Genomic DNA, 27,979 nt, shown 5'->3' on the forward strand with positions numbered 1-27,979 from the left:
CTCTACATAGGTAGCTACTTTCTATAATGATTTGAAACGGTCTACATAGGCAGCAACATACAGCAAAAGAAAAGTATTTACAGTCAAAGAGAGATGCGATATGAGAGACATGACTCTAGGCCTGTCACGATAACTACTTTTTGTTGTGCGATATATTGTCCCAGAAATAATTGCGATAAACAATATTATTTAAGACCATTTTATGCCACTGGATATATAATCATAATATACACCAGCATAATAATGCAAGTAGACCAACACACTTATTAAGACAACAACCTATTAATTCTTTAGATCATGGAAAAAAAATGGTGTCAAAAAATGAAATATCCTAAATAAATAAAAACTTGAATAAATAAGTAAATAAACATTTTATAAAAAAAAAAATTTATTTACAGATTTTTTCTAGTTTTTTTTCTCTGTAAAGTAAAGGTGCACACTATTACTGAAAACACAAACCCTGCTTGCAGTCAAATATCTGTATGAAGAAAGGCACAGATCCTCAACAGGCCTTATCTGCTGATAAAACTATTTACGCCGTGACGTTTATATTTGCACCAGAACAGTGGATTGCAACTTTGAAACCAAGTGCATTTGGACTTGTTCTTTCAAACTGTATGTAGTTGTCAGGAAAACCTGACCTTTTGCGTCTGACACGGAGAACAGACAAGATGACAGCACGATAGGCAAAATGTTGGTGGCATTCATTATCAAGTAACCATAATGGGCGACATATTGCGTCACCAAAAATTTGTGAAGTTATGTACATATATCGTGCGATTAGTCGATATATTGATTATTGCGACAAGCTCACAACTGAGTCCAATAGAGTTTGATTTTAACATAAATTTTACATGCATGAAAATACATAGCCACACATGAAACTGTATATTTTTAATTGAATTGAACAAAACTCAATTAAAAATCCACAACTGGAACTTAATATAATGTTTCTTTTTTATCTATTTAAAATGCTAAATAAACAAAAAATAATAAATAAATACTAGATCTGTTACGTTGCTGCTGTAAGTATGCACTTGCTACTGTTTACAGACACAGACACGCTACTGTGAGCATGTAAGATTTATATTTATAGACATACATAAATCCCGTAGCAGATCTAGGCAGGTGGAGCTGGGGGAGGAGGAGGGGTTCACAGAAACTCAGACCAGAACATTTAAATGTTGAGTAAGCAATCTCATTGGCTGCAGGATCAGCAGAGCCAATCAGCTTGTGCTATGCAGTAATGATGTGATTGCATGAAAAGGACCATCAGCCTGCGCACTCTAGAGTTTCATGACTTTAAAAAAACGGCATTGAATACTATTAATATTGTTGGCTCAACAAATTGCATTTTTTCCTTATTTATAAGTTACTTTAGATAAAACCATCTGCTAAATGAATAAATATAAAGGTTTAATCTCCTGGTGCAATGCATCTCTGTGGTGACATTAGAATATTATATGGTTTTGGAGCGACTATCGGTGAGTAAATAATGACAGAACTGTCATTTCAGGGTGAATTTAATTTCCCATAATGAAGATATTAAAATAAAAGTCAGCACAGAGATGGCCATGTCATTGTGAATAAAATGGGCAACGCTGAAGGAAATCTCTTCACACTGCGAGCAAGGCAGTGACCGCAGCCGAATCTGAATATAGCATGTCTAATGACTTCACAATCTTAAATGTCACGGTTCGGTGTAATTCAACTGCTCTACAGCCAACGGCCGCATTGACGCTGTCTGCCCTGTGAAAATGAGTCATTTCAGGCGATTGCATGAGGATTTCACTGAGTTTCCGTCATCTAGGAGTAATGAGTCACTCCTGACAGCATGAGACTCGTCTCTGAGCGGAAGAAAATGCTGAGTTTGCAGGCGGACAACATGAGGAACTGTCCGCTAACAAGCTGAAACCATCCGGTGGAACAGAGATGACAGGGTCATGGCATGCTGTCACTCATAGAGACCCACAGATATCCCAGCATGCACCCGGCTACAATGGACTTCACGTTCAAATGAGGAGAGGAGAGCCCAGAGGAGAGCAAAAGAAGAGTACAGGAGGTGAGATGAAAGCAAAGGAGATGAGATGAGACTAGACTATAGGAGAGCAAAGAAGAGATGAGAACAATGAAGAAGAAAAGAGATTAGATGAGATGAGAACAGAACAAAAGATTCTAGGCTAGGAGAGTTGAGAGTAAAAGAGTAGAGACGAGAAGAGACGAGACAAAAAGAAACAAGACAAAAAGAGACTATGAGATGAGATTAGATAAGAATAGACTAGACAAGAGAAGAGACTAGAAGAGACTAGACAAGAAGAGACGAGAAGAGACAAGAAGAGATGAGAAGAGACTAGAAGAGATGAGAAGAGACGAGAAAAGACAAGAAGAGCCTAGAAGAGATGAGAAGAGACAAGAAGAGATGAGAAGAGACAAGAAAAGACAAGAAGAGACTAGAAGAGACTAGAAGAGACAAGAAGAGACTAGAAGAGATGAGAAGAGACGAGAAAAGACAAGAAGAGCCTAGAAGAGATGAGAAGAGACAAGTGATGAGAAGAGACTAGAAGAGACTAGAAGAGACTAGAAGAGACTAGAAGAGACGAGAAGAGACTAGAAGAGATGAGAAGAGACTAGAAGAGATGAGAAGAGACTAGAAGAGATGAGAAGAGACTAGAAGAGATGAGAAGAGACTAGAAGAGATGAGAAGAGACTAGAAGAGATGAGAAGAGACTAGAAGAGATGAGAAGAGACTAGAAGAGATGAGAAGAGACTAGAAGAGATGAGAAGAGACTAGAAGAGATGAGAAGAGACTAGAAGAGATGAGAAGAGACTAGAAGAGATGAGAAGAGACTAGAAGAGATGAGAAGAGACTAGAAGAGATGAGAAGAGACTAGAAGAGATGAGAAGAGACTAGAAGAGATGAGAAGAGACTAGAAGAGATGAGAAGAGACTAGAAGAGATGAGAAGAGACTAGAAGAGACTAGAAGAGATGAGAAGAGACTAGAAGAGATGAGAAGAGACTAGAAGAGATGAGAAGAGACTAGAAGAGATGAGAAGAGACTAGAAGAGATGAGAAGAGACTAGAAGAGATGAGAAGAGACTAGAAGAGACTAGAAGAGATGAGAAGAGACTAGACAAGAAGAGACAAGAAGAGATGAGAAGAGACAAGAAGAGACTAGAAGAGATGAGAAGAGATGAGAAGAGACGAGAAGAGACGAGAAGAGACGAGAAGAGACGAGAAGAGATGAGAAGAGACTAGAAGAGATGAGAAGAGACTAGAAGAGATGAGAAGAGACTAGAAGAGATGAGAAGAGACTAGAAGAGACTAGAAGAGATGAGAAGAGACTAGACAAGAAGAGACAAGAAGAGATGAGAAGAGACAAGAAGAGACTAGAAGAGATGAGAAGAGACGAGAAGAGACGAGAAGAGATGAGAAGAGACTAGAAGAGCCTAGACAAGAAGAGACAAGAAGAGATGAGAAGAGACGAGAAGAGATGAGAAGAGACGAGAAGGATGAGAAGAGATGAGAAGAGACCAGAAGAGATGAGAAGAGACTAGACAAGAAGAGACAAGAAGAGACAAGAAGAGATGAGAAGAGACAAGAAGAGACTAGAAGAGATGAGAAGAGACGAGAAGAGATGAGAAGAGACGAGAAGAGATGAGAAGAGACGAGAAGAGATGAGAAGAGACGAGAAGAGATGAGAAGAGACCAGAAGAGACTAGAAGAGCCTAGACAAGAAGAGACAAGAAGAGATGAGAAGAGACAAGAAGAGATGAGAAGAGACCAGAAGAGATGAGAAGAGACCAGAAGAGACTAGAAGAGACTAGAAGAGACTAGAAGAGACTAGAAGAGACGAGAAGAGACAAGAAGAGATGAGAAGAGACAAGAAGAGATGAGAAGAGACTAGAAGAGCCTAGAAGAGATGAGAAGAGACAAGAAGAGACTAGAAGAGATGAGAAGAGACTAGAAGAGCCTAGACAAGAAGAGACAAGAAGAGATGAGAAGAGACAAGAAGAGACAAGAAGAGATGAGAAGAGACTAGAAGAGATGAGAAGAGACTAGAAGAGATGAGAAGAGACTAGAAGAGATGAGAAGAGACTAGACAAGAAGAGACAAGAAGAGATGAGAAGAGACAAGAAGAGACTAGAAGAGATGAGAAGAGACTAGAAGAGATGAGAAGAGACAAGAAGAGACTAGAAGAGATGAGAAGAGACTAGAAGAGCCTAGAAGAGACGAGAAGAGACAAGACAAGAAGAGACGAGAAGAGACAAGACAAGAAGAGACGAGAAAAGACAAGACAAAAAAAGACCAGAAGAGACGAGAAGAGACTAGACAAAAAGAGACAAGAAGAGACGAGAAGAGACGAGAAGAGACGAGAAGAGACTAGAAGACACAAGACAAGAAGAGACTATGAGATGAGACAAGAAGAGACGAGAAGAGACTAGAAGAGATGAGACAAGAATAGACTAGACAAGAGACGAGACTAGACAAAAAGAGACAAGCAGAGACAGGAAGTAAGAAAAGAAGAGAAGAGATGAGTTGAGAAAGGACGAGACAACTGAGAAAAGAGACGAGAAGAGATGAGACTAGAAGAAATGAGAATAGAGAAAAAGAGACTAGAATAGAAGAGACAAGAAGAAATGAGACGAGACAAAAAGAGACAAGAAGAGAAGAGATGAGACTAGAGAAGAGATTAGATGAGACGAGACAAGAATAGACAAGAAGAGACGAGATGAGAAGAGACAAGAAGAGACTAGAGAAAAAGAGACTAGAATAGAAGAGACAAGTAATGAGACGAGACAAAAAATGAGATGAGACTAGAAAAGAATTGAGACGAGACAAGAGAAGAGAAGAGACGAGCCGAGATGAGAAAAGAAGAGACTAGACTAAAAGAGATGAGAAGAGACAAGAAGAGTCAAGATGAGAAAAGACGATAAGAGAGGCCTTATGTGACCTCATGTGACCTCTGAACACACAGATGCTCTCATCACACTGAACGCATCACCCGCATGTTAACATACGACACATGCAAATGTATTTAAATTAAGTGGGAGGGATCAGACCAACAACAGCTCAATATGTCTCATGTTACAGGAGTGAAGGTACAGCAGCAACACAAATCCCTCTGAAAACACAACATCCATCCAGAGAAACACAACACGATAAACCACATCACATCTGAACCTCAGTGACTCCAGCATGCATTAGATCTTCCATTAGTGTCTGAAGCACGTAACCTGCTCTTCAAGGGTCACAGATTATCTCTATTTGAGCTATAATGTGTGTTTTTGTGCCTTCTGGGTCTCATGCTAGTCCATATTTCCCAGATACTGCTGGTTTAATCTTACTAAAGTATGGTTGACTGACAGTCTGACGTGAACTGCACACAAACACTGAAAGATCTCTCTCTAAACAGCAAGCTGATCAGATCTCGGTGTTTACATGGGTCTGCTGGGAAACATTATTGTTTACAACATCTCCGAAAATGACACGTCTGAGGAAAAACTCATCACTGGATTTGACAAGGACGTTTTTGTGTGTTTAAGGCACTTAGTGTCAAACTCAACAATATTTCCTGCTCTGTTCTTAGAGATGTCTTCAGATTCACCCGCCTCTCAACATCATGATATCAGGAGCAAACTGTTGTCCTGTATAAACATCATCAACAACAACAACAACAACAACAACAACGACGATAAATAGACCAAAACTAGTCAAAAGTCAGATTACACAAGATCATTCAAGCAAATACTGTATACACAGTCGCAGAGTATCCTGCAGAATTCATATTTTTTAAGAAACATTTCTATTTTCACGCAGTTTTTAGTTTTAATTAATGCGATATTTAATACTAATTGCACCAAGTGAAATTGTGAATAACAATAGTGAAAAACTTTTTCCAGTAAAACAAATGAGATGGATCATGAAACCGATGCATTTAAACAAGTGATCAAGATGCTTTCTCTTTTAAGTTGTCTCTGAAACAATGAACTAAAGCATGAATGAACTCATTATGAATGAATAGTTGGAATTCAATCATAATCATTTGATAATAATCATTAGATCTGTTCATTGAAATGAGCCGCAGCAGAAGAATCAACATTAAATCAACATCAACAATTCAATTAACCAGGAACTCAAGCAGGAATCAACCAATTCAAATTAATTGGCATAATTTTCATTTTCAAATCAAATTTTCTCTCTTTATGATTCCTTGGATGAACACACATTAAAACACTGAAGACACACACACACACACACACACACACACACACACACACACACAGTTAATGAGACAATGAGACTTCAATTGTCCTGTCAGTCACACAAGAGTCAATAAGATTAAGACTGAATGAGTGTCTGACTAAAGGACAGCATCAAGAGCAGGTGCTTAACACACACACGAGATAGAATAAAATACCATTGCCAAAAACAAAATCATGAGAAAAAATATATTATTGTTATATAATTAATTTTTTTGTAAAATGAGAAGAGCATTGGCTAAACATATTAATGTAAAATGTATGTTTTATGTTTTTAAGAATGCACTTTTGGTGTGCTTTTACTTCAGTGTCATGTACGGTATGATATGTAAAAAAAAGAGAGAAAAAAGAAAAGAAAATAAAGTAAAAAATAATAAAAAGATCTAAATAAACACTAATTGTGAGTCAAAATGCTTTCAACTACCAAAACATGACACTTCAAACTCATCCGCACAACCAAACACCCCCCCCTCACACACACACACACACACACACACACACTGGTGTACCTGCGGCCCAGCACAAGGGGAACGCACCGCAGCGTCTCTTCTCCATGTAAGCGTCAGACTGTGTGTCTGAGGCCGTGGAGAGGGTCAGCCAGCACCCGCCGCTCTCAAACACCCTCATGGGGACCTGTCCTGACACACACACACACACACACACACACCAGCCTGCGACTGCAGATAATCCACCTTCACACACACAGATCCCGTTCAGATGTATATCCACTGGAAGAAGCCCTCGACGCCAACACAAATCCTGCCCTGATGCGTCCACAGGGAAAGCCTGGAGTTATCAGTGATCAGCTCACAGCGAGGAGACGGACGGAGTGTGTGTGTCTCAGCGAGGAGACGGACGGAGAGTGTGTGTGTGTGTGTCGCTCTGCCTCACCGAGGAGAATGAGCCGATCAGTTCGGGGAGGCCAGTGCAAAGCTAGAGGGGGAGGAGCCACTGCAAACTAATTAATATGCAAATCCCACACTCATTTCCTTCCACAGCGGCTGTTTACCAAGTCGACCACGACTGCAAATCATTGCTGACCTGCATTGTCTTTGCGAGTGCATTTTTACTGCCTCGGCCCCAGAACGCCCATTTGTGTTTCCCAGCATGCTCACTGCTTATTTTCTTTCCACAATAGCTCTGAATCAGAGACTAGTGCGCTGCCGTGGGGCCGTTCACACAGCTCTGTTATATATCAGTCAGAGTAAATAAAAAGTGAGTTTTGCTAACTGTTGCTGTCATTTATTTGAATGTATATTAATATATGCATACTGATATTTATATGATATATTTGCGATTAATATAATATTAACATTTGATATTACTACTAATGTTATTTGCTGTTGAATAAAATAAAATAGTTATAAGCAACGTTTCTGTTTGTCCGTCCACCATCGGAGCGCATTGCAGTGTGTTCTGGGACTGTTCTCCTGCGCTGGATGCTGAGGTGTGTGTGTGTGTGTGTGTGTGTGTGTGTGTCAGCAGTTCACCAGGTTCTCGAGGTCTCGACGCCCTCCGGCTAAAGCTGATCCTCTGAGGCGTTACACACACTCCTGTTCCCTCAGCCTGAGGCACTCCAGTCACATCAGCCAATCACCAGCAGCCGACACAACACCTCAACTAGTGCTGTGAACATGGTTTCAGTCATAGATAGATACATAGATAGAACGATAGAACGAACGATAGAACGATAGAACGAACGAACGATAGATAGATAGAACGATAGATAGATAGATAGATAGAACTAGATATATAATGATAGATAGAACGAACGGTAGAACGAACGATAGAACGAACGATAGAACGAACGAACGATAGATAGAACGAACGAACGAACGAACGAACGATAGATAGATAGAACGATAGATAGAACGATAGATAGAACGATAGCTAGAACGATAGATAGAACGAACGATAGAACGAACGATAGAACGATAGATAGAACGATAGATAGAACGATAGATAGAACGAACGATAGAACGATAGCTAGAACGATAGAAAGAACGATAGATAGAACGATAGAACGAACGATAGAACAAACGATAGATAGAACGAACGATAGATAGAACGATAGAACGAAGGATAGATAGAACGAACGATAGATAGAACAAACGATAGATAGAACGAACGATAGATAGAACGAACGATAGATGGAAACGAACGATAGAACGAACGATAGTACGATAGATAGAACGAACGAAAAGAACGATAGAACGAACGAACGATAGATAGAACGATAGATAGAACGATAGATAGAACGAACGATAGAACGATAGATAGAACGAACGATAGAACGATAGATAGAACGATAGATAGAACGAATGATAGAACGATAGAACAAACGATAGATAGAACGAACGATAGATAGAACGATAGAACGAAGGATAGATAGAACGATAGAACGAACGATAGAACAAACGATAGATAGAACGAACGATAGATAGAACGATAGAACGAAGGATAGATAGAACGATAGATAGAACGAACGATAGATAGAACAAACGATAGATAGAACGAACGATAGAACGAACGATAGTACGATAGATAGAACGAAAAGAACGATAGAACGAACGAACGAACGAACGAACGATAGATAGAACGATAGATAGAACGAACGATAGAACGATAGATAGAACGAACGATAGAACGATAGATAGAACGATAGATAGAACGAACGATAGAACGAACGATAGAACGATAGAACGAACGATAGAACAAACGATAGATAGAACGAACGATAGATAGAACGATAGAACGAAGGATAGATAGAACGATAGATAGAACGATAGAACGAACGATAGAACAAACGATAGATAGAACGAACGATAAATAGAACGATAGAACGAAGGATAGATAGAACGATAGATAGAACGAACGATAGATAGAACAAACGATAGATAGAACGAAGGATAGATAGAACGATAGATAGAACGAACGATAGATAGAACAAACGATAGATAGAACGAAGGATAGATAGAACGATAGATAGAACGAACGATAGATAGAACAAACGATAGATAGAACGAACGATAGATAGAACGATAGATAGAACGATAGATAGAACGATAGATAGAACGATAGATAGAACGATAGAACGAACGATAGAACAAACGATAGATAGAACGAACGATAGAACAAACGATAGATAGAACAAACGATAGATAGAACGATAGATAGAACGATAGATAGAACGATAGATAGAACGATAGATAGAACGATAGATAGAACGATAGAACGAACGATAGAACAAACGATAGATAGAACGAACGATAGATAGAACGATAGAACGAAGGATAGATAGAACGATAGATAGATAGAACGAACGATAGATAGAACGATAGATAGATAAGCTATGTAAGTCTGTGTGTGTGTGTGTGTGTGTGTGTGTGTGTGTGTGTGTGTGTGTGTGTGTGTGTGTGTGTGTGTGTGTGAGCACAGCTCTGAGTTTTAAGCCAATCATAGGCTTTATCAGCAGGAGATCCTGCAAAGCTCTCGTCGCTCAGGACCCTCACAGACGGACGGCCCCCGGACAGCCTTTCATCCCGAATCCCAGAGAATCCCAGAGAATCCCAGACTGGAGAACACAACACCTCTGAGGATCTGACAGGGAACACCAGGACGAGCGCATTCACAGTCCAGAACACACTCACAACGGCTGATATTAACACACACACACACACACGCTGGAGTGGACACAAACGAGACCATTTTCATCAGAAAATAAGTTCCCTTTCCTTGGTTACTCCCATATTAACTATTCCTCTATTCAAATATAATCTATGAAATGTAATATAAAAAATAAGCATGAATAAGTACAATTATAATATATTCATGATTACATAAAAATTTATATAAAATATAATTAATATAATCTAAAAATGGATGGGTATAAGATATATAAAATATATTTTAGGCTAATAAATCAATCAATCAATCAATCAATTAATCAATCGTCTGTTATGATTCTCATTTGAAAACCTTTCTACTCTTAAGCCCCGTTCACACCGCCAGCGACACGCAGCGACAAAGCGACAAGATCCCATTCATTTCAATGGAGCGCTGGCGACTTCCGGCGACACGAGCGACAGTGACCGCTGGCGACAGAATGTGGGCGTGTCAAGCGACAGGAGACAAGCGACAAAAGTTCAGAAATTTCAACTTTATGCAAATGAGAAGCGATTTTCGCGAGCGACAACCAATAGGAAAGAAGACTTTCAGTGGAGCTCACGTTACGTCACCGTCTCGGAGTGCAGGCAAGTCAGAGTTCGAGGGCGATTTCACTGTTTTATATGATTTGACTGTAACCACATTCATGGATATAATAAAATGATGCATGGAAAAGAAACTGTCGACAGTCTCAGTGAGTTTAATTCATTTATAGTTCGAGTGTTGTAAGTTTTTGATGCAAGTTTAGCACTGCTGCAGTTCACTTTACAGTTTCCCCTGCATTGTGTTGACTATTAGAGACAAGAAACTGTATTATTTGTCAAATACGAATGACGTTTTAGTCATTTATGACCGTATGAGTGAGTTTAATTTGTTGCTTGAACGATCGTTAATCTAGTAAATGATTTAATCCACTGAATACTGCTGTGGTAATATAAAAACACTCTCCCAACAACATACTGTTTCTTTTGAGCCTATAATTTCTAGTCAAATTAAAATAATATAAAGTTAGTTGTGTCACTTGTGATGGTATTTAGTATAGATATGGCCAGACGTCCAGTCAACCAATAACATTAGAGCGACAGCACTACCAACGCCCACAAGCGACTTCACAGTACAGAGACTAGCGACACACAGCGACAAAATCGCTGGCGGTGTGAACGGGGCTTTACTAGTTGTTGTTCACTAAGAATAGTATACATGTATAACTCTGTAAAGTCAAAATGTGCAGTATTTACAAAGCACACTTCATACTATATCCCACAATGCATTGCTGGGACTTTGCCAACTTCCATTGTGTGAATGAACCGAATCACATAACAGCCATAATCCCATTTAAACCATTATTTAATCAGACTGCCTATTTTAATCCAGTTTTCTTAAAAACATTTGTAAGACATTTCTAAACAAAACTAGATTTAAAAAGGCAGAAGTTATCACTCGGAGATGACGGCTGGATGACACTTGTGTGTGTGTCCTTCGAGAGAGCCGCACGGGTGGTTAAATGACCCAGCACTAACCGTGACAGCACACACACACACACACACCCTGATGGTGGTTCACGCAGGCGCTGACATGTGCTGAGGATCTACACCCCCTCTTTAAAATCCCACATACAGAGCGAGCGAGACAAAGAGGCTGCTGGGAAGGGAGGGTGCAGTTCTCTTCCTATACAGACCCTTCTAGGGCTGTCACTTTTGAGAAAAATCAAATTCGAACGGATATCAAATACCAGCCTATGTATTCGAATATATTCGAATATCTATTCCCATCCGCCCCCCCCCCCCCCCCCCCCCCCCCCCCCGCGCGCGCGCGTGCAAAAAAAAAAAAAAAACGTCAATCGAAACTTTACTAACAGTTTGACAGTCATAAACAGGACTCCCAAAATTACACTTATTTATAGGACTCATATCTGCAAATAAACCTTGCCTTTACATGTGCATCTGCACGGTGTCGACCGGTTGTGCAGGAAAGTATGCAGTCATACGATGTTGGACGCCTGGCGATGCTCTGGCCGTCTGCTGCGTTTCTGGGGCTGTTTAAACCTGGCCACTTCATGCGTTTTCTCAGATCGGATAGCTATCAAAACGATTCCATTTACACCTGGTCACATAGGCCTAAATGTGGTTTAAACCGGATATAAATCCGATATTCAATTCCCGCGCTATATGCAGATTTAATGGATTTAATGTCACCGAAAGCAACATATGAGCTGCATTTTATTGATCATCAGCTAACATCAAAGACTGCAATACGAGAGAGCGGCAGCCCTGGTAAGATCATTTCGTTTCTTTACTTTTAATGAAGATTATTATTATTATTGTGTGTTAAAGCGTCTGCGACTTACTTTCACTTTGATTTGCGATAGTTTGCACATTGGCTTGACGCTTGATGAATAGATCATCTGCGGTGATGCGTGTTGCAGCGCGCCGTCATATCTGACTATAACATAGCAGCCTGTAACACGCTTTCAAAATAACACCCTTTCAAAATAACACGCTTTTTTAAAATAAAAAGCAAACGGTCTTATCATAGACTGTAAAAAATGCGCTAGACATGGCACTTTAAAAACCGAATAGTTTATTTGAAGTTCGATTACGGTTATTTCACGTCATGTTCGAATGCATATTCGAATATCGAATAAAAAGTGACAGCCCTAGACCCTTCACATCCGGCCCGCCGATCCTGACAAAAGCCTTTACAAAGCGGGCCTGACTCCCCCAGCAGGACACACACACACTCCACTTCACGCATGAACACAGCGCACAAACGTGTGTGTGTGTGTGTGTGTGTGTGTGTGTGTGTGTGTGTGTGTGTGTGTGTGATGCACCGTATGGGACAAAAGCACACCGAGTGTTTCCTTTGTGACTGAAAAATCCCCAGAGATCAAGACTATATATTATCAAGAGACAAAACATCAGAGTATAGAGTAGATAATCGATATATACTGTATATGTGTTCATGCATATCAAATATCATAATAAATACATAAATAAAATCATAATATATATTTTATATTAATTACATAAAACAGAATGATATTACATAAAAAAATAATAGTTTTTAAACACTAAATACTAATATATGTTATAAAATAAAAAAGTCCTAATGTAAAAAAGTAAATGTATTTTATATTAAATAAACAATAGTTTACATAACATTAAAGAAATTAAATCTAAATAATAAAATTACATTCTATTTATATTCATATATTTTATATAAAATATAACATACAATCTAAAAATTATATATAAATATATATATATATATATATATATATATATATATATATATACATAATATACAGTATATACATGTGTATATATATATTCTTAATACATCAAATATATATACAATAATAAAAAATTATATAAAAAAGTAAGTAATCATGTATTTTATAAGAATATATCATTTACATAAAATAAAATAAATTAAATAAAAAAGACAATATTTATAAACATTTTTATAAAATATAATGTAAAACAAATAATAGAAAATATAATAGAAAACTATAATTAGAAAATAGAACAATTATAATGTAATTAAGTTTTATATATATATATTATTTTAATAGATACAATACAATAATACATACATAATCATAATATATTTAATTATATATAAATAGAATTAAATAAAAAAGTATATATATAAACAAATAATACTATTTAAATATTTTATCTAAAAATATATATAAAAGTAAAAAAAAGAGAGAGTAAAGTCTCATTAAAGTAAATTTGTGTGTGTGTGTGTGTGTGTGTGTGTGTGTGTGTGTGTGTGTGTGTGTGTGTGTGTGTGTGTGTGTGTGTGTGTGTGTGTGTGTGTGTGTGTGTGTGTAAAAAAAATAATTAATTAATCAATTACACTTTTCATAAGATCAATAAAGCAGTAGTGGGCAGTATGCAGTAAACCAGTATTGCAGAGACAGCGTGTAGACCGCGGATGCACTAAAGCACATCTGTGGAGTAATTACACACACGCTGTGTGTTCATGAACGGCGGGAAACAGCTGCTGTGCATCAGGTGCTGTACCAACACCATCAGTGCTGCAGACACACACACACCAGCATGCTGATCAAACTTCACCCGGCTAACAGTGACTCTCGCTTCAGCAAAAATCAATCGTTCTCTCTATACTGCGCAACCTTGCCGTTCTGTGCTGGGTCGATCCTTTCTGGACAACTTTCAGAACTGTGTTACAGAACTATTGATTGCTCATGATTAATCGCTTGTGCTGAAGTATTCATAACGTCTGCTAAATTAATAAATGCTCAACTCTGACATCAGAAAATCTGCAGAATTGATTTAACATCTCAAGCCAGACCTCTTAATTCAACTAGGCCCCTCATATTAAACACATTCTGCGTCACGCATTAAAGGTGCAGTGTGTAAGTTTTAGTGGCATCTAGTGGTGAGGTTGCGAATTGCAACCAACTGAAGTTACGGTGGCCGACGGGAAAAGATATCGTCGTCTGAGACACCAGAGAGTTCAGCAATGAGGATAAATTAAGAAAGTATGTGTACTTAATTAAACGAGATGTTATTGCGAATTTTATTGTTACTTGTTCATCATTGTGTCAGTGTTTTATTCGCTGACTTAAGCTTTAGCTTCTTTGCATGAAGACATATATAACATAGTGACGAAACGCGTTTGTCCGTTTAGGGCCACCGTAGAAACATGTCGATGTCCCGCGGTGTGTGTAGAGAGAAATGCTCATTCTAAGCTAATAAAAACATAACGGTTCATTAAGTAAGGTCTATATACGCCACTGAAAACATAGTTATGTAAATGATATTGCATTTCTGTCAACAGATATTCCTAAATATCACACCTTTAACTCAATTATGGCCCCTTATTTTAAAGGTCCTGTTTTTCGTGACTTTAGCTAGTGTGTAATGTTGCTGTTAGAGCATAAATAATACCTGTAAAATTATAAAGCTCAAGCGAGATATTTGATTTAACAGAAGTCCCCTTTCAAAGCCGACAGCGAACGGCCGGTTCGGACTACATCCTCTACTTCCTGCTTTAATGACGTCACTAGAACAGTTTTTGACTAACCTCCGCACACAGGCATACACAATAAAAGGGGGCGTGGTGTTGTTGCGCTCCTACAGAGAAGAGGAAGAGTTGCGTTTATAGAGTGTGTTTGTCGCCATGTCGTCGAGACGCTGTTATTTTCATCCCGGAGTCAGATCAGCTTTGTTTGGCCATGTTTACAGTAACACTGAGCGCATGCATCTCCACGTTACGGTAAGAGGCGTGACCTTTCCGGGCAACGTGCGCTAAGCTGCTGTCCAATCACAACACAGGAACCGCTGGCACAATCAGAACTCGTTACGTATTTCTGAAGGAGGGACTTCATAGAACAAGGAAGTCATCAGCCCGTTTTTAGGACAGTGAAAACAGCGCTATACAGACAAGTACATTTTGTGAAAAATACATTGTGTGTTTTTACACACGCGAAACATGAACACATGTTATATTGCACACTGTAAACACAATCAAAGCTTCAAAAACACACGAAAAACGGGACCTTTAAACACATTCTGCTTCATGCATTAGTTATATTCCCCATCCGGCAGATCCCGCAGTGAAACACTGTTAGTGACGCGCATGTGAATCTGCGGACCGAGAGCCGAGGCGGCCGAGTCGCAGGACAGTGAAGAAGTGAAGAGCGCAGAGATGAATATTAATGTGTGCGGCTGCGGAGACACTGACAGCACAAGTGTTAATGACTCATCGGTTCATTTCCTCTCGTTAACACGTCACAAACCTCAGCGAGACCCCAAACTAATGAATCCAAACCTCAGCGCCACACCAAATATCAACACAAACAAATATCTGCAAAAAAACTAATCAAAAAGGACCAAAAAAAGAGTATGTCTCTAATTCTTTTAATTTTTAAAATGTATGCCACTTACAAAATACTTAGTACTAGGGTGTATATATATATATATATATATATATAAATTTTTTTTTTTATGTTTGATTTCCAGTGGAGTAAAAAATATATATACATGTATAAAAAAATAATAATATTGAAATTAATTTTGCATGAAAAAAATTAAGTGAATTTAAATAAAAATTCATAACATTTTGATTGTCAAGTGAAACCATCATGTTTTTAGGATGTTTAGAAATGTATACTGGAAATGTGTGTGTGTGTGTGTGTGTGTGTTCTTTTAATACATGATTTATATAAAATATAGTATAGAAATAAAACATAAGAACTATATATATATATATATATATATATATATATATATAAGTAGATAATACAATTTAAAATAAAATATAATAGTAGTGTGCAGTAAACGGTAGTATTTAATAACACTAGTAATGCTTTACTCATGACTCATCGGTTCATTTCCTCTCGTTACCACGAACCTCAGCGAAACCCCAAACTAATGAATCCAAACCTCAGCGCCACACCAAATATCAACACAATCAAATATGTGCAAATGGACACATAAAATGGGAAACACTTCTCATTTAACAATGAATCAACGCTGAGCAATACATTGTGCAGCATTTATTAATCTAAGTTAATGTTAGTTACCTGCGGTTGATTATGTTTGTTCACAGTGCATTGACTAATGTTAAATGTTAAATTTATTATATGTTGAAATGAACATTAACTACGATTAATAAATGCTGTATTCATGTTAACACATGCAGTGCCTCATTGTAAGGTGTTATCAGAAAATGATTGTTTGCAGTGAACGACACCAATGTAATTGTCACAGGGACAAAAAAAATGCAATTATTGATAGTCATTAATTTTCATTATTTGCTTTACTCTTCTGACTCAATGAACCACATCGAGGTCAACAGAACAGACAAACCGCCCTCGTCTCTTCCTCGTGAAGTAGACTACACACATCTCAGAGGTTTAGTCCGTGTTGCTTGACTTGAAATAAAACATGTAGAGAGAGAGAGAGAGAGAGAGAGAGAGAGAGAGAGAGAGAGAGAGAGAGAGAGAGTTTATGATAATTCACTCACCTGTGTAAAATGAAATCCTGGAAATGTCTGTGGAGAGAAAGAGAGAGAGAAGGAAGATCAGGCCAGGTCACGTTATTTGTCATCTCAGCACATTGAGCAGAGCATGTGGTTTTATAGGTCATCGGTAATCTCTGGGGACGAGAAACGTGATCCACAGCGCCACCTGTCTGTGGAGAAGAGCGCTGCATATCTGGGACAAAACCACGGCCAAGACCCCCAGCAAATCAGAAACCAGCACATGTTCAACAGACTGAGAAGATGACGAGAAAATAAAGTCTATAAGTGCTCAGATGGCTTTCAATTCTGTATCAACTCATCTCAGATGTTTCAATTAAAGATCCTCAGATAAAAACGAGACTCAAATGAGTCACTAGTCATCGTACAGTGAGAATATAGAGATGTGGAGCAGCTCAGATCATTTGATGAGAAATCATTGAGTTTATTTCATTGTAGACTTTGTTTGGTGTCTTGACAAATCATTAAAGGGCTGGTATAATGCCCTTTTCACAAGATGTAAAATAAGTCTCTGTGAGTGTGTGTGTGAAGTTTTAGCTCAAAATACCCCACAGATATTTTTATATAACATGTTAAAGTTGTCACTTTTTGAGGGTTTGCAAAAACACACCGTTTTGTGTCTGTCCCTTTAAATGCAAATGAGCTGCTGCTCCCGGCACAGGGGGCGGAGCTTTAAGAGCTCATGTCCTTTTACCTCACACACACACACACACACACACACACACACACACACACACACACACAAACACACACACACACACACACACACACGCACACACACCCACACACACGCACTCAAGAAGAAGTGACAACATGTAGAAGCAACAGGACATTTCTGAATGGTTAGTTTATGAATTTATGTAGATTATGTGTAGTTATCTTCTAGTCATTGATTAGCATATTCTGTCATGATAATCTATAAATCGTGTTTATGTAAATTTTAGGGTTGGTGATGTCACTAATCGGGAGGAATGTTATGTAGTTTCTACCAGCCGTTTGTTGTAGTCCTTAAAAAGCAATTTCTCTAAAAGCAAATATCTCCCTTTGCTTTGAACTTTGAGCGTTGTAACTTTACAGATGTTGTTTATGTTCACACAGAAACATTACACACTAACTAAAGTTAGAAAAGTGAAATCATAATCAACCATCTCTTGTGAAACTCTTGAGGAATCAAATGCTGTTTTTTCCTCAGGAGAATCGTTTGAAAAGCAGGAGACTCCTCAATGCGATCACACCGACTAGGAGAAAACATAAAGAGATCAGTTTCAAGACAAGCACGTCTAAAAGAGGACACGCTTGATGAATGTGGAGGACACGAGGACAGACGGGACATCTGACACTGGACTCAGCGCTGAGAGTGAAGGAGACACACGAGCAGGAAGGAAACGACACATTACTGGAGTTCAGTTACAAGGAAAAGCTTTATCAACTGTCAGCCGAACAAATCAATAAGCAGAGATGATTCACCACCTCCTGGTGTGTGTGTGTGTGTGTGTGTGTGTGTGTGCGTGTGTGTGTGTGTGTGTGTGTGTAGTGGGCGGTTTAAAGATATTGCATCCAGATGACTAGTTTCTCATAAACACAGAGTAATCAACTCAACATGTTTTTGGTAATTCGGATCCAAATGCATCGAAAGGTTGCGTTTTTCAACCTTTGCATGACACTGAAGGCAATACAATACTGCAAGTCAAACAAAAAATTGTATGTATAACTATAAATTGTGGCTTTCTGCATTTATTGTGTATGCATTCATGTTTTTATACAATGCTAAAATCTAAGAATCTAAGAATAAATATAATATAAGATAATAATAAAAGATAAGAACCACCCTCTTTATTAATTCTTCATCTGTAGGAAATATGCACATTTATACCATGGTCTGGGTGAATACTCGATTCTGATTGGCTGCAGGGTGTCCATTAAAAAGTGATGTAGGAAAGTAGTTCTAAAACCGTTAGATTTCGATTGTAAAACGAATGAAAATATAAACTTATGTTTTAAAAATGTGTTATTTGGCAAGTGAACATGGTATAAGCGGACAATGGACACTTAATGGACCATTAATACCGGACAATGGACACCTCGTCGGGCATTAACCCTTACACAAATCTATTATAAACTGATGTAAGGAGGATCAAAAACATTAATGCAATATATCAATATGACTGCATCAGCACGGTGAGATTTTTCTGCATTTATTTCCCCTAAAAGAATTACGAACAAAATAATGATAGAATGAATGAATCAGAATTAAAGCTGCATAGCGGGTTCATCAAAACTGGGTCACTTGTCTCCAGAGCGCTACACAAGACACGGCTGTTTGTTTGTCCACATTAGTTGAAAACCGTTTACATCTGTCAGAGACGCACGCAAACACAACCACACACATACAAACCTAACACATGTGCACTGACTCGTGTGACTGGACAGACCCGACACACACACACACACACACACACACATCACAGAGCGAAAAGAAACCGCAACATCAAACAGAGAGCAAACAAAAATACGACTACACAGACTTAGATGCACATTTACATCTGTTCAAACTCAATTTATCACAGATTATTCATATAAACATCATGTAACATCTTGTTTGATTGGAATTGAGTGATATATTGCATATTTATTAATATTTTATTATTATATATAATGTATATAGTCATATTTTAAATCATTTTACTTATGCATTTAACATGTATAGGAAAATAAATAAAGTAAAATATACATATTAAAAATGTAATTTATTTTATCATATAATATTAAAAATATATAATATTTTTTGTAATTACCCAGCTGTTTTATTTCAGAGTAAATACAAAAAAAAGATATACAGTTTCAAATATAGACACATTATTTGCATTATTATTATTATTGTATTTTTAATAAATAAATAAAAGTCGTCAACTTTCCCTTAGGTAATCCCGTTAAATAAACCCAACCAGTTTTCCTCTTTATGACGGATTAATCAGACACATTTTCCACTAGAGAACTAGTCTACCCTCACACACTCATTTGTCACACACTCTCAGTGTAAAGTTGTCGTCCCGACGCTGTTGATGAAGAGTGTGAATGAGGTGAACAGATGGAGGGAAATGAGAGACGGGCATCAGCTGAATGAGATCCGGGTCACGGCACCAGATTCACAGATGGGCTCCTCGAGCATCTCCCATAAACCCTAGCAGCAATAACTCCCCCATTATGGAGTTTCTTTGATGTGGACAAACTATAACAACCAAGAACAGGCTTCTGCGCTCCTTCATGAGCTCTGACATCGGACCCTAATGGATGACAGACGCATCTACGGAAATGCCAAACCTCATGAGCCTCACATGTGGATTCCCTCGCGTCCTTTCTCTACGGCACGGCAATTATACACACACTCCAAATAATCAATACTGTTAGTGGATAATCAAATCTACATGTGAATGGCATGGCGTGGCCGCTCTATTGACCGTGTGTCCAGAGATTAAAGGATCAGTGTGATTTTAACACACTTCAGTCACACTTCATAATACGTTGGTCAGACAGCCGGGGATTTTTAATAGCCAGTTCACACTTTCACATGCACCAGTTTTGATGCTGTCGGCTCCATATGTCACACGTTACGGAGCGGGACGCAATGCAAAGGTCAACTTAATGCAGACTTAGTGCAAGACTACGCAAACCCAAACACCTGCTTATCAAGCTGTTAGCCTTTCAGCTCGGCTGGTTCTGTGAGGATGGAGTGAAATATGAACACAAATGGCTCTGTGTTTCAGCTCAGTCGGGGCTGACAGCGCACAACCGATCCAACCACAGCGCTATCACAGCCACTCAGAACAGATACGGATCAGACTTCATTAAACGATGCTTGTTCGCTGGCAAAATGACAGAAAAAGTAATTTTTTTGGTGAAAAAAATGCCGAAAACCGGAAAAAAATGCTTGTTCGCTGGCAAAATGACAGCACAAGTCATTTTTGGGTGAAAAAAATGCCGAAAACCGAAAAAAAATGCTTGTTTGTTGGCAAAATGACAGCAAAAGTCATTTTTGGGTGAAAAAAATGCAGACACCGGCACCAAAAAGAGTCAGGTCTGCTCTGATTAGTATCTGATTTGAACATAAACTATCACTCAAAAGGCTGGGGTCAGTCAGTATTCAGAAAATAATACTTTTATTTAGGGATGCACCAATATGAATATTTTGGCCGATATACCGATAATTCTTGAAATTTGAAAGCCGATAAATCTAAATCTTTTGTTATATAATTTTTGAGAGCCTGATTACAAAAACAAAAGTGTCACTATTAAAAGCCATGTCCCAAACACTTCAACGTAAATCAAACATGCAGTACCGTAGCCTAGTTTGCACCAGTGTAAGTTTTAAAATTAATTTTAATTTCAAACTTTCTTAATAAAAAAATCTATTGCCTTACAAATAAATAAATAAAAACTCACTGGACAACATTACTTACATATAAAAATAAAATGGAATAGCCTATGCACGGACAATCATAAAAATGATTTTAATTAAAACCATATTGTTGATGAAAATGATAGGCCTACAAGAAAAATAAAAGAGTGCTAGTTATTATTAATAATGCATCAATGTTTTAATATGAAGAGTCTCAGCTGAAGGAAATATTCTTCATAGTCAAATTTTCTTATCTGGTTGATAACAATAACATTAAAAATGTCGGCCGATGCCGATATGGTGGCCGATATATATCGTGCATCCCAACTTTTATTCATCAAGGATGCATTAAATTGATCAAAAGAACATTAAATACATATATAATGATATAAAAGATTATATTTCAAAAGATTTTGAACTTTCTACTCATCAAAGAATCCTGAAAATACAATGCATCTCGGTTTCCACAAAAGTATGAAGCAGCACAGCTGTTTTTAATATTGATAATAATCAAAGAAAGAGGGCAGCAATATCAACATATTGAATGATTTCTGAGGGATCATGTGACACTGAAGACTGGAGTAATGATGCTGAAAATTCAGCTTTAATCGCAGGAATAAATTACATTTTAACATACATTCACGTAAAAATATATATTTTAAACTGTAATAATATTTCACTGTTTGATGAACACAAGAAATAAAATAAAAAATATTGCAGACTGCAAACTTTTGAATAGCAGTGTACATACTGCTGATAAAACAGCTTTTCTAGGTCAAAAACATTAAAGAGATTAATCAAAAAGTACAATTCACTTATAAGCGGAAAACTTAAAAAACTAGAACAAGCACCTGGCTAATAAACATGAGATCCTGCATTCAGATCTCAGCAGCGCCTTATTAAACTGCACTTACCCTTGAGGATCTATAAATAATAGCGAACCATCTGTATGCTAACGCACAGAAACCGCCCCAGCTGTGCTGTGTTTACCTTCAGACCCGCCGGCGGCAGCGAGAGGTTCTGCTGGACGGAGTGAATGAAGGACTTCAATAAACCTCTCTCTACTGTATCAGAGCACGTTTGCTGACCAAAGACTAAATGTTGGGTGCAGAGGTGGGAGTAATGAATTACAACTACTCACGTTACTGTAATTAAGTCGTTTTTTCGGGTACTTGTACTTTTTTGGGTATATTTTTACATCTGTAATTATACTTGTACTCAAGTACATATTAAGCTAAGTAATCTACTTCGCTACTTGTAAAATCACATTTCGTTACGGAGTACAATTTTTATTTATATTAAAATCTTTGACCGGCATTTCAATAGCCAATATAAATATCAGATCGTAAATGGACCAATAAAAACCCTGATATTTGGACTGAAAAAAGCAGCCGCCGCAGGTTTTGAGTGAAGAGCTGATCATAAGTGAAGGCAAAGAGCTCAGAGTGATTATTGGACTCAAAGTTTGGAGAAACAACAACTTAGTAGTAGTGTTGTCAAAATATCCATATTTAAAACTTTATTGACTAAAATAACTAGCATCCAGCAGACTGCATTTATATAGTGCTAGCTTAACTATTGCCGCTCGTGTGGATTGATATTCCAGTATCGCGACCACTAATTAATGTCCTTTGTCAATAAGGTAAAAATGTGTTAAAAGTAGCTATTTTCTACATAGATCTATGATTTGATTGAATATTTCTTGGTAATACATTAACTATCGCCGGCTAAAAAGTAATTAGTAACTAGTACTCGGAGTAGTTTTTCAGAAGAGTAATTTGTACTTTTACTTGAGTACTTTTTTGACACCAGTACTTTTACTTGTAATTGAGTATTATTTCAGCAATGTAAAACAGTACTTGTACTCGAGTACACATTTTCAGTACTCTTTCCACCTCTGGTTGGGTGTCATACACTGTAAACCCAGTTTTTGTTTCTAATTAAACTTACGAGTGATCATAACTTATTATTTTATGTTTAGTAGACTATGTTTAGCCGCGGGACGAGCACAGGCCTCGGCAGCAGACCGTACTGAAAATTAACAGAGAATTAACATTATTGTTTAATTTAGGCTTTAGTTGGGCTCTTGCCCTTGACATTTGAACATTAGTTTTTCTCTGGCTGCTTTACGTGTGTGTTTAAAAGGCACAATTGTTATAGCAAAAAAGCCAAGAGTAAAGTGATCCAGTGACTATGACTGCATATTGATGTTGTCATCAATAAAGAGTATAAGTCAGTAGCACCTCATTTCATCTTGAGTTTAATCTCTTGTTGTCTGGGTCTTATGATTGATGTGAAAGTCCTGTGATTTTTACAGCAGGAAATCCAACAGAATTGTTATAATTTGAAAAATTATTTATGTAGGTTTTTTTTTTTAAATGCCATGTTATTTTGTCACACATAGACATCAACAATCAGCATGAGTCTCAACAATGGTGACACGCAAATGAAAAGCTTCATGTTGCAATGCATGCTGGGTACCTAATAGTACACCTATACTCTAACATTTTTAGAATGTGAACTAATGATTTTCAGTAAAGACTACTGATGTAAACTTCATTTGTCTACTGTCTGCACCCACTGAAGATTATATGTTAATGCAACTCAACATGTTTAGGTTCAGCTTGTGTGGTGTAGGGCAACGGGTTTCCACACGATTTGCGAGTAAAGTCAACTAATTCGGGGTTAAGAGTGTATAGTTCACAAGCACAACAATACATAGATAACTATCAAAAAACTGCTCATTTAATGTTGTTGCAAGAAGCTTGTCGGTCAGTGAATGTCACGGACGGATGCTCTGAATCCATAATAATCCCAAAGACGCCCGTCTGTCTGAAAGCTTTAGGTTCACACCTGATTTACTCTTTCCTATTACAGATCGGCTCGAAGTCTTCCAATATCTGAGATATGAAATCTGTGAAGGGCTTTGAGGATCAGACTTCAGCTCTTACTACCCATAATGCACTGTGGCACCAGTGGGGGGGTTGCTTTCCCATAATCCTCAGCGAGACAGAGAGCAGCCAGATGCTGATGCAGCAGAACTGATACAAGGTCAGAGAGAGAGAGAGAGAGAGAGAGAGAGAGAGAGAGAGAGAGAGAGAGAGAGAGAGAGAGAGAGAGAGAGAGAGAGAGAGAGAGAGAGAGAGAGAGAGAGAGAGAGAGAGAGAGATTTTCTATTCTATTTCTTCTATTTCGAGGTCTATTTCTTTTAAGGTCTATTTATTTACAAAAAGAGGGAGGGAAAAATTAATATCATTAATTAATATTAAGAACACTATTGTCAATGATGTTCTTAACAATATATAAAAAATAATCAACATTTGATGCAATCTATATAACCTAAACTAACTAATTGTGGTAGAGAGCTTTGCACAGAAGCCACATAAAATTGTATTTCTTCAGAAAATGTGTGTATTTTAAAGTAACTGTTACTTTACAGTGTCGGGGAAAGTTACTTTTAAAAGTAATGCATTACAATATTGCGTTACTCCCTTAAAAAGTAACTAAATGCATTATTTAATTACTTTTTTAGAAAAGTAATGCGTTACGTTACTTTTTTTCCCACCTGGGCTGCGCTTGTTTTTTTATAACATAAAAGTTCTATTTTTGGGAAAATGTAAAGACCCTTTTACACCAAAAGTGAAATAATAATTCTCAGGCTGAAGGAAATGTGTACAGTAGAGGAAATGTATATCTATCTATAGTCACCTTTGCTTATTTAACTGAATCATCGAAGGTCAGAAGCAAGTACATTGGTCAATAAAGTGAGATTAAATGCATAAAAATGTATGTTTTATTTAACATATAGTTATTGGAGGTTTGCATAGTTTTATGATTCTGAATTTCACTGATTTTATTCATTTTGAGGAATATTGAATATTTTTTTGTGTATGCAAGTGAGATGAGTAAATGCTCACATTTAGTCTAGATCTATAATATACAAACACACACACACACAGAGCCTCTGCACTTTGATTTGTCTCAACATGAGGACAGGAGAGCTGTCAGTCAATAAATGGGAAAACAAAGTATCTTGCGTTACTTATTTGAAAAAGTAACTCAGATATTTTGTTGTAAATTTTAAAAGTAATGCGTTACTTTACTAGTTACTTGAAAAAGTAGTCTGATTACATAACTCAAGTTACTTGTAATACATTTCCCCCAACACTGTATATATATATATATATATATATATATAACAACAATATTAAATAATAATGCATTAAACAAAACAAAAAATGCAATTCATTAAAAAAAAATAATGGAAACCAATATAATGGTATTTTCTTTTACTCAAGGCAACCTAAAAAAATGTTTTCAATGTTATAAATGAAATAATTTCGTTGGAATCTGTCACTGTTCAATGCATTTAGAAATTGCTTTCTCTGCAAGGAAAATTTGCGATACTGCCCGAGGAATCATCTAAAATTAGGAATCTTATGAAACCGTTTGCCAATGACTGCTCAATGCCGTCTGGTTAGAAAGCTCATGGGTTTTGGAAAAGAGCGTAAATGATGTAAAATGAGAGTAAATTCAGCAGTATTGATTTATGACTGTCATAGTTGCAGATGAACACAAAAGGACAGATAATAGTGGCGTCCCACTGTTGCACACGAGTGAACTGAACTCAACTGGGTCTGACAAATGATGGAGGGCTGTTTAACACACACACACACACACACACACACACACAGCTCTTTCCTCCCTGTAATTCGCTGTCATTGTGTGGTCACTATGAGCAGTTCAAGGGCCCGGGGCAAATCAAGCAAGCACACACACACACACACCCTACAGGCTCTAACACCTGCCAAACAAACTCAGGCCAACATTCATGACCTCACTCACTCACACACACACACACACACACACACACACACACACACACACACACGGCACGCTTCCAAGCACAGGAAAGCAATCAGTCAAAAGTAATCCAAATATCGGGTCACAGAGTTCAGCGCATGTACGAACACACATGAATAGAAGTAACAGCCACTCAAATATCAATCTGCATTTGACCTGAATAATATCACAATGCCAAAAACAACAACAACAACAACTCCAGACGGTTACAAAAGATTCTTATCAGTAATTATCATTCATAAATGTGCATACATATGCATGCAGAAGTGTTCGACCTATATTTGTGCCGCGCCAGTTCCCGAACATGTGCGCTCACGCAGTCTTCCTGATGTTACATCACACGCCACAGATCCGTTTACTGAACAACTCATCATTTTAAAGGATGCAAAATACATAAACCAGCGTTAAATAAACTCGCATTGATAATCTGTCTATGTAATCTAATATTATTCTTCTATGACGAACAGACTCGCAGCTGGATCAACAATCTGCATCGCATACGTTACACTTACACGTTTAGTTCCTCTATGATCACAGTTATAAGTGATGTATAATAAATATATAGTGATGCAAAATAATCAGTGATGGCATCGGTATCATCCTACACACAATCAGTTTAATTAGGCTGACATCAGAAGCAAAACATTATTTTTTCTAATTAAAATATTAAACTCTTTTTCTATGCCAGATTACAAAAGTATTAATATACATCTTTAAATTATATTGTTTCAATGTCAACTTTAAGTGTTTACCATTTAAAAAATTGATTTAGGAGAGAAAATGTGTGTGTGTGTGTGTGTATATATATATATTAGCAAATTAAGTATATTGGCTACTCATATAAAATTGCATTTCTTTTTAATAACCATAAATATCAATCTGCACTTCTCATCATGTTTCTATCAGGAGCTTCATAAAGATCTCACTATTTGCAACATCATAATGATTAACTTTATGAATTGAAGTAAAAGTATTTTAAAACTGCAGTCTAAATGTGTTCCTTCGGCTGCAAATATTCAAACACGAAGCTTCGCAAATTCAATTTTCCCATTGAGGCAGGAGCAGAACTCATTAGTGTGTGTGGAAACGGAAGCCTCTCTCTCTGTCAGTCCTGCGCACACACACACACACACACACACACACACACGCGCGCGCACACACACACACACGTTCAGATGTGGTCATGCTGGGCAGCAGGAAAAGCTCTTACCGTGGTACAACCCTTCCATTAAATACGAGGAATCCTGATCCACCACCAGCGTTCTGTAGTATCCGTAAAACACACTTCCACACACACACTTGCGCGCTAGGTAAGAAATGCAGCGGTCCGGCATACGGTCATAGTAGCACTGCAAGGGGAACTCAATGCTGCATGCAGAGGAGCGGTGCCGGTCTGAGCGTGTGCAGAACGGAGGGGGCGGGGGGGTCTTTGTCTCTCACTCTCGGCTCAAGAGAAAAGAGGAGAGGAGAAAGCTGGAGGGGGAGGGAGAGAGAGAGAGAGAGAGAGAGAGAGAGAGGGGGGGGGGGGGGCGTGGATCTGGTAACCGGCGGTAACGGTGAGATCAGCACATCTCCAGACCCCCCCCCCCCCCCTCTCCCATTCCCATTCCCATTCCCTCTGAGACAACGAAATAATAAAAGGAGTAAAGCACAGCCGACTGCAGATATAGATGCGCCGCTGTGGGGAACTTTCTCCCGTTTCACAGAATTCACACACACACACACACACACACACACACACTTTCTGTAGCTCCTTCGTTAAAGGGACAGTTTACT

At 37.9% G+C, this 27,979-nt stretch overlaps 1 protein-coding gene across 24 annotated transcripts in view; it reads right to left on the reverse strand.

Moving 5' to 3' along the window:
• The window catches only part of ptk2aa (protein tyrosine kinase 2aa), a 111,901-nt gene that overhangs the window by 64,695 nt on the left and 19,227 nt on the right, over positions 1–27,979 (reverse strand). For 11 of the 24 annotated variants that reach the window (XR_013795093.1, XM_079591109.1, XM_079591105.1 and 8 more), the window contains exons 1-2: positions 27,414–27,552; positions 16,930–16,956 (exon numbers count right to left, since the gene is read on the reverse strand). Coding sequence is in view for 19 of the 24 variants with exons in the window: in XM_079591109.1 (XP_079447235.1) it covers positions 16,930–16,956; positions 27,414–27,537 (151 nt within the window). In the remaining 5 variants the exon portion in view is untranslated. Of the gene's footprint in view, positions 1–6,770; positions 7,035–16,929; positions 16,957–27,413; positions 27,570–27,979 lie in introns of those variants that run through there. The other 13 variants (XR_013795089.1, XM_079591107.1, XM_079591108.1 and 10 more) reach the window with 5 other exon arrangements.

This window comes from Phoxinus phoxinus (assembly GCF_949152265.1).
Source record: "Phoxinus phoxinus genome assembly, chromosome: 19".
Lineage (NCBI taxonomy): Eukaryota > Metazoa > Chordata > Actinopteri > Cypriniformes > Leuciscidae > Phoxinus > Phoxinus phoxinus.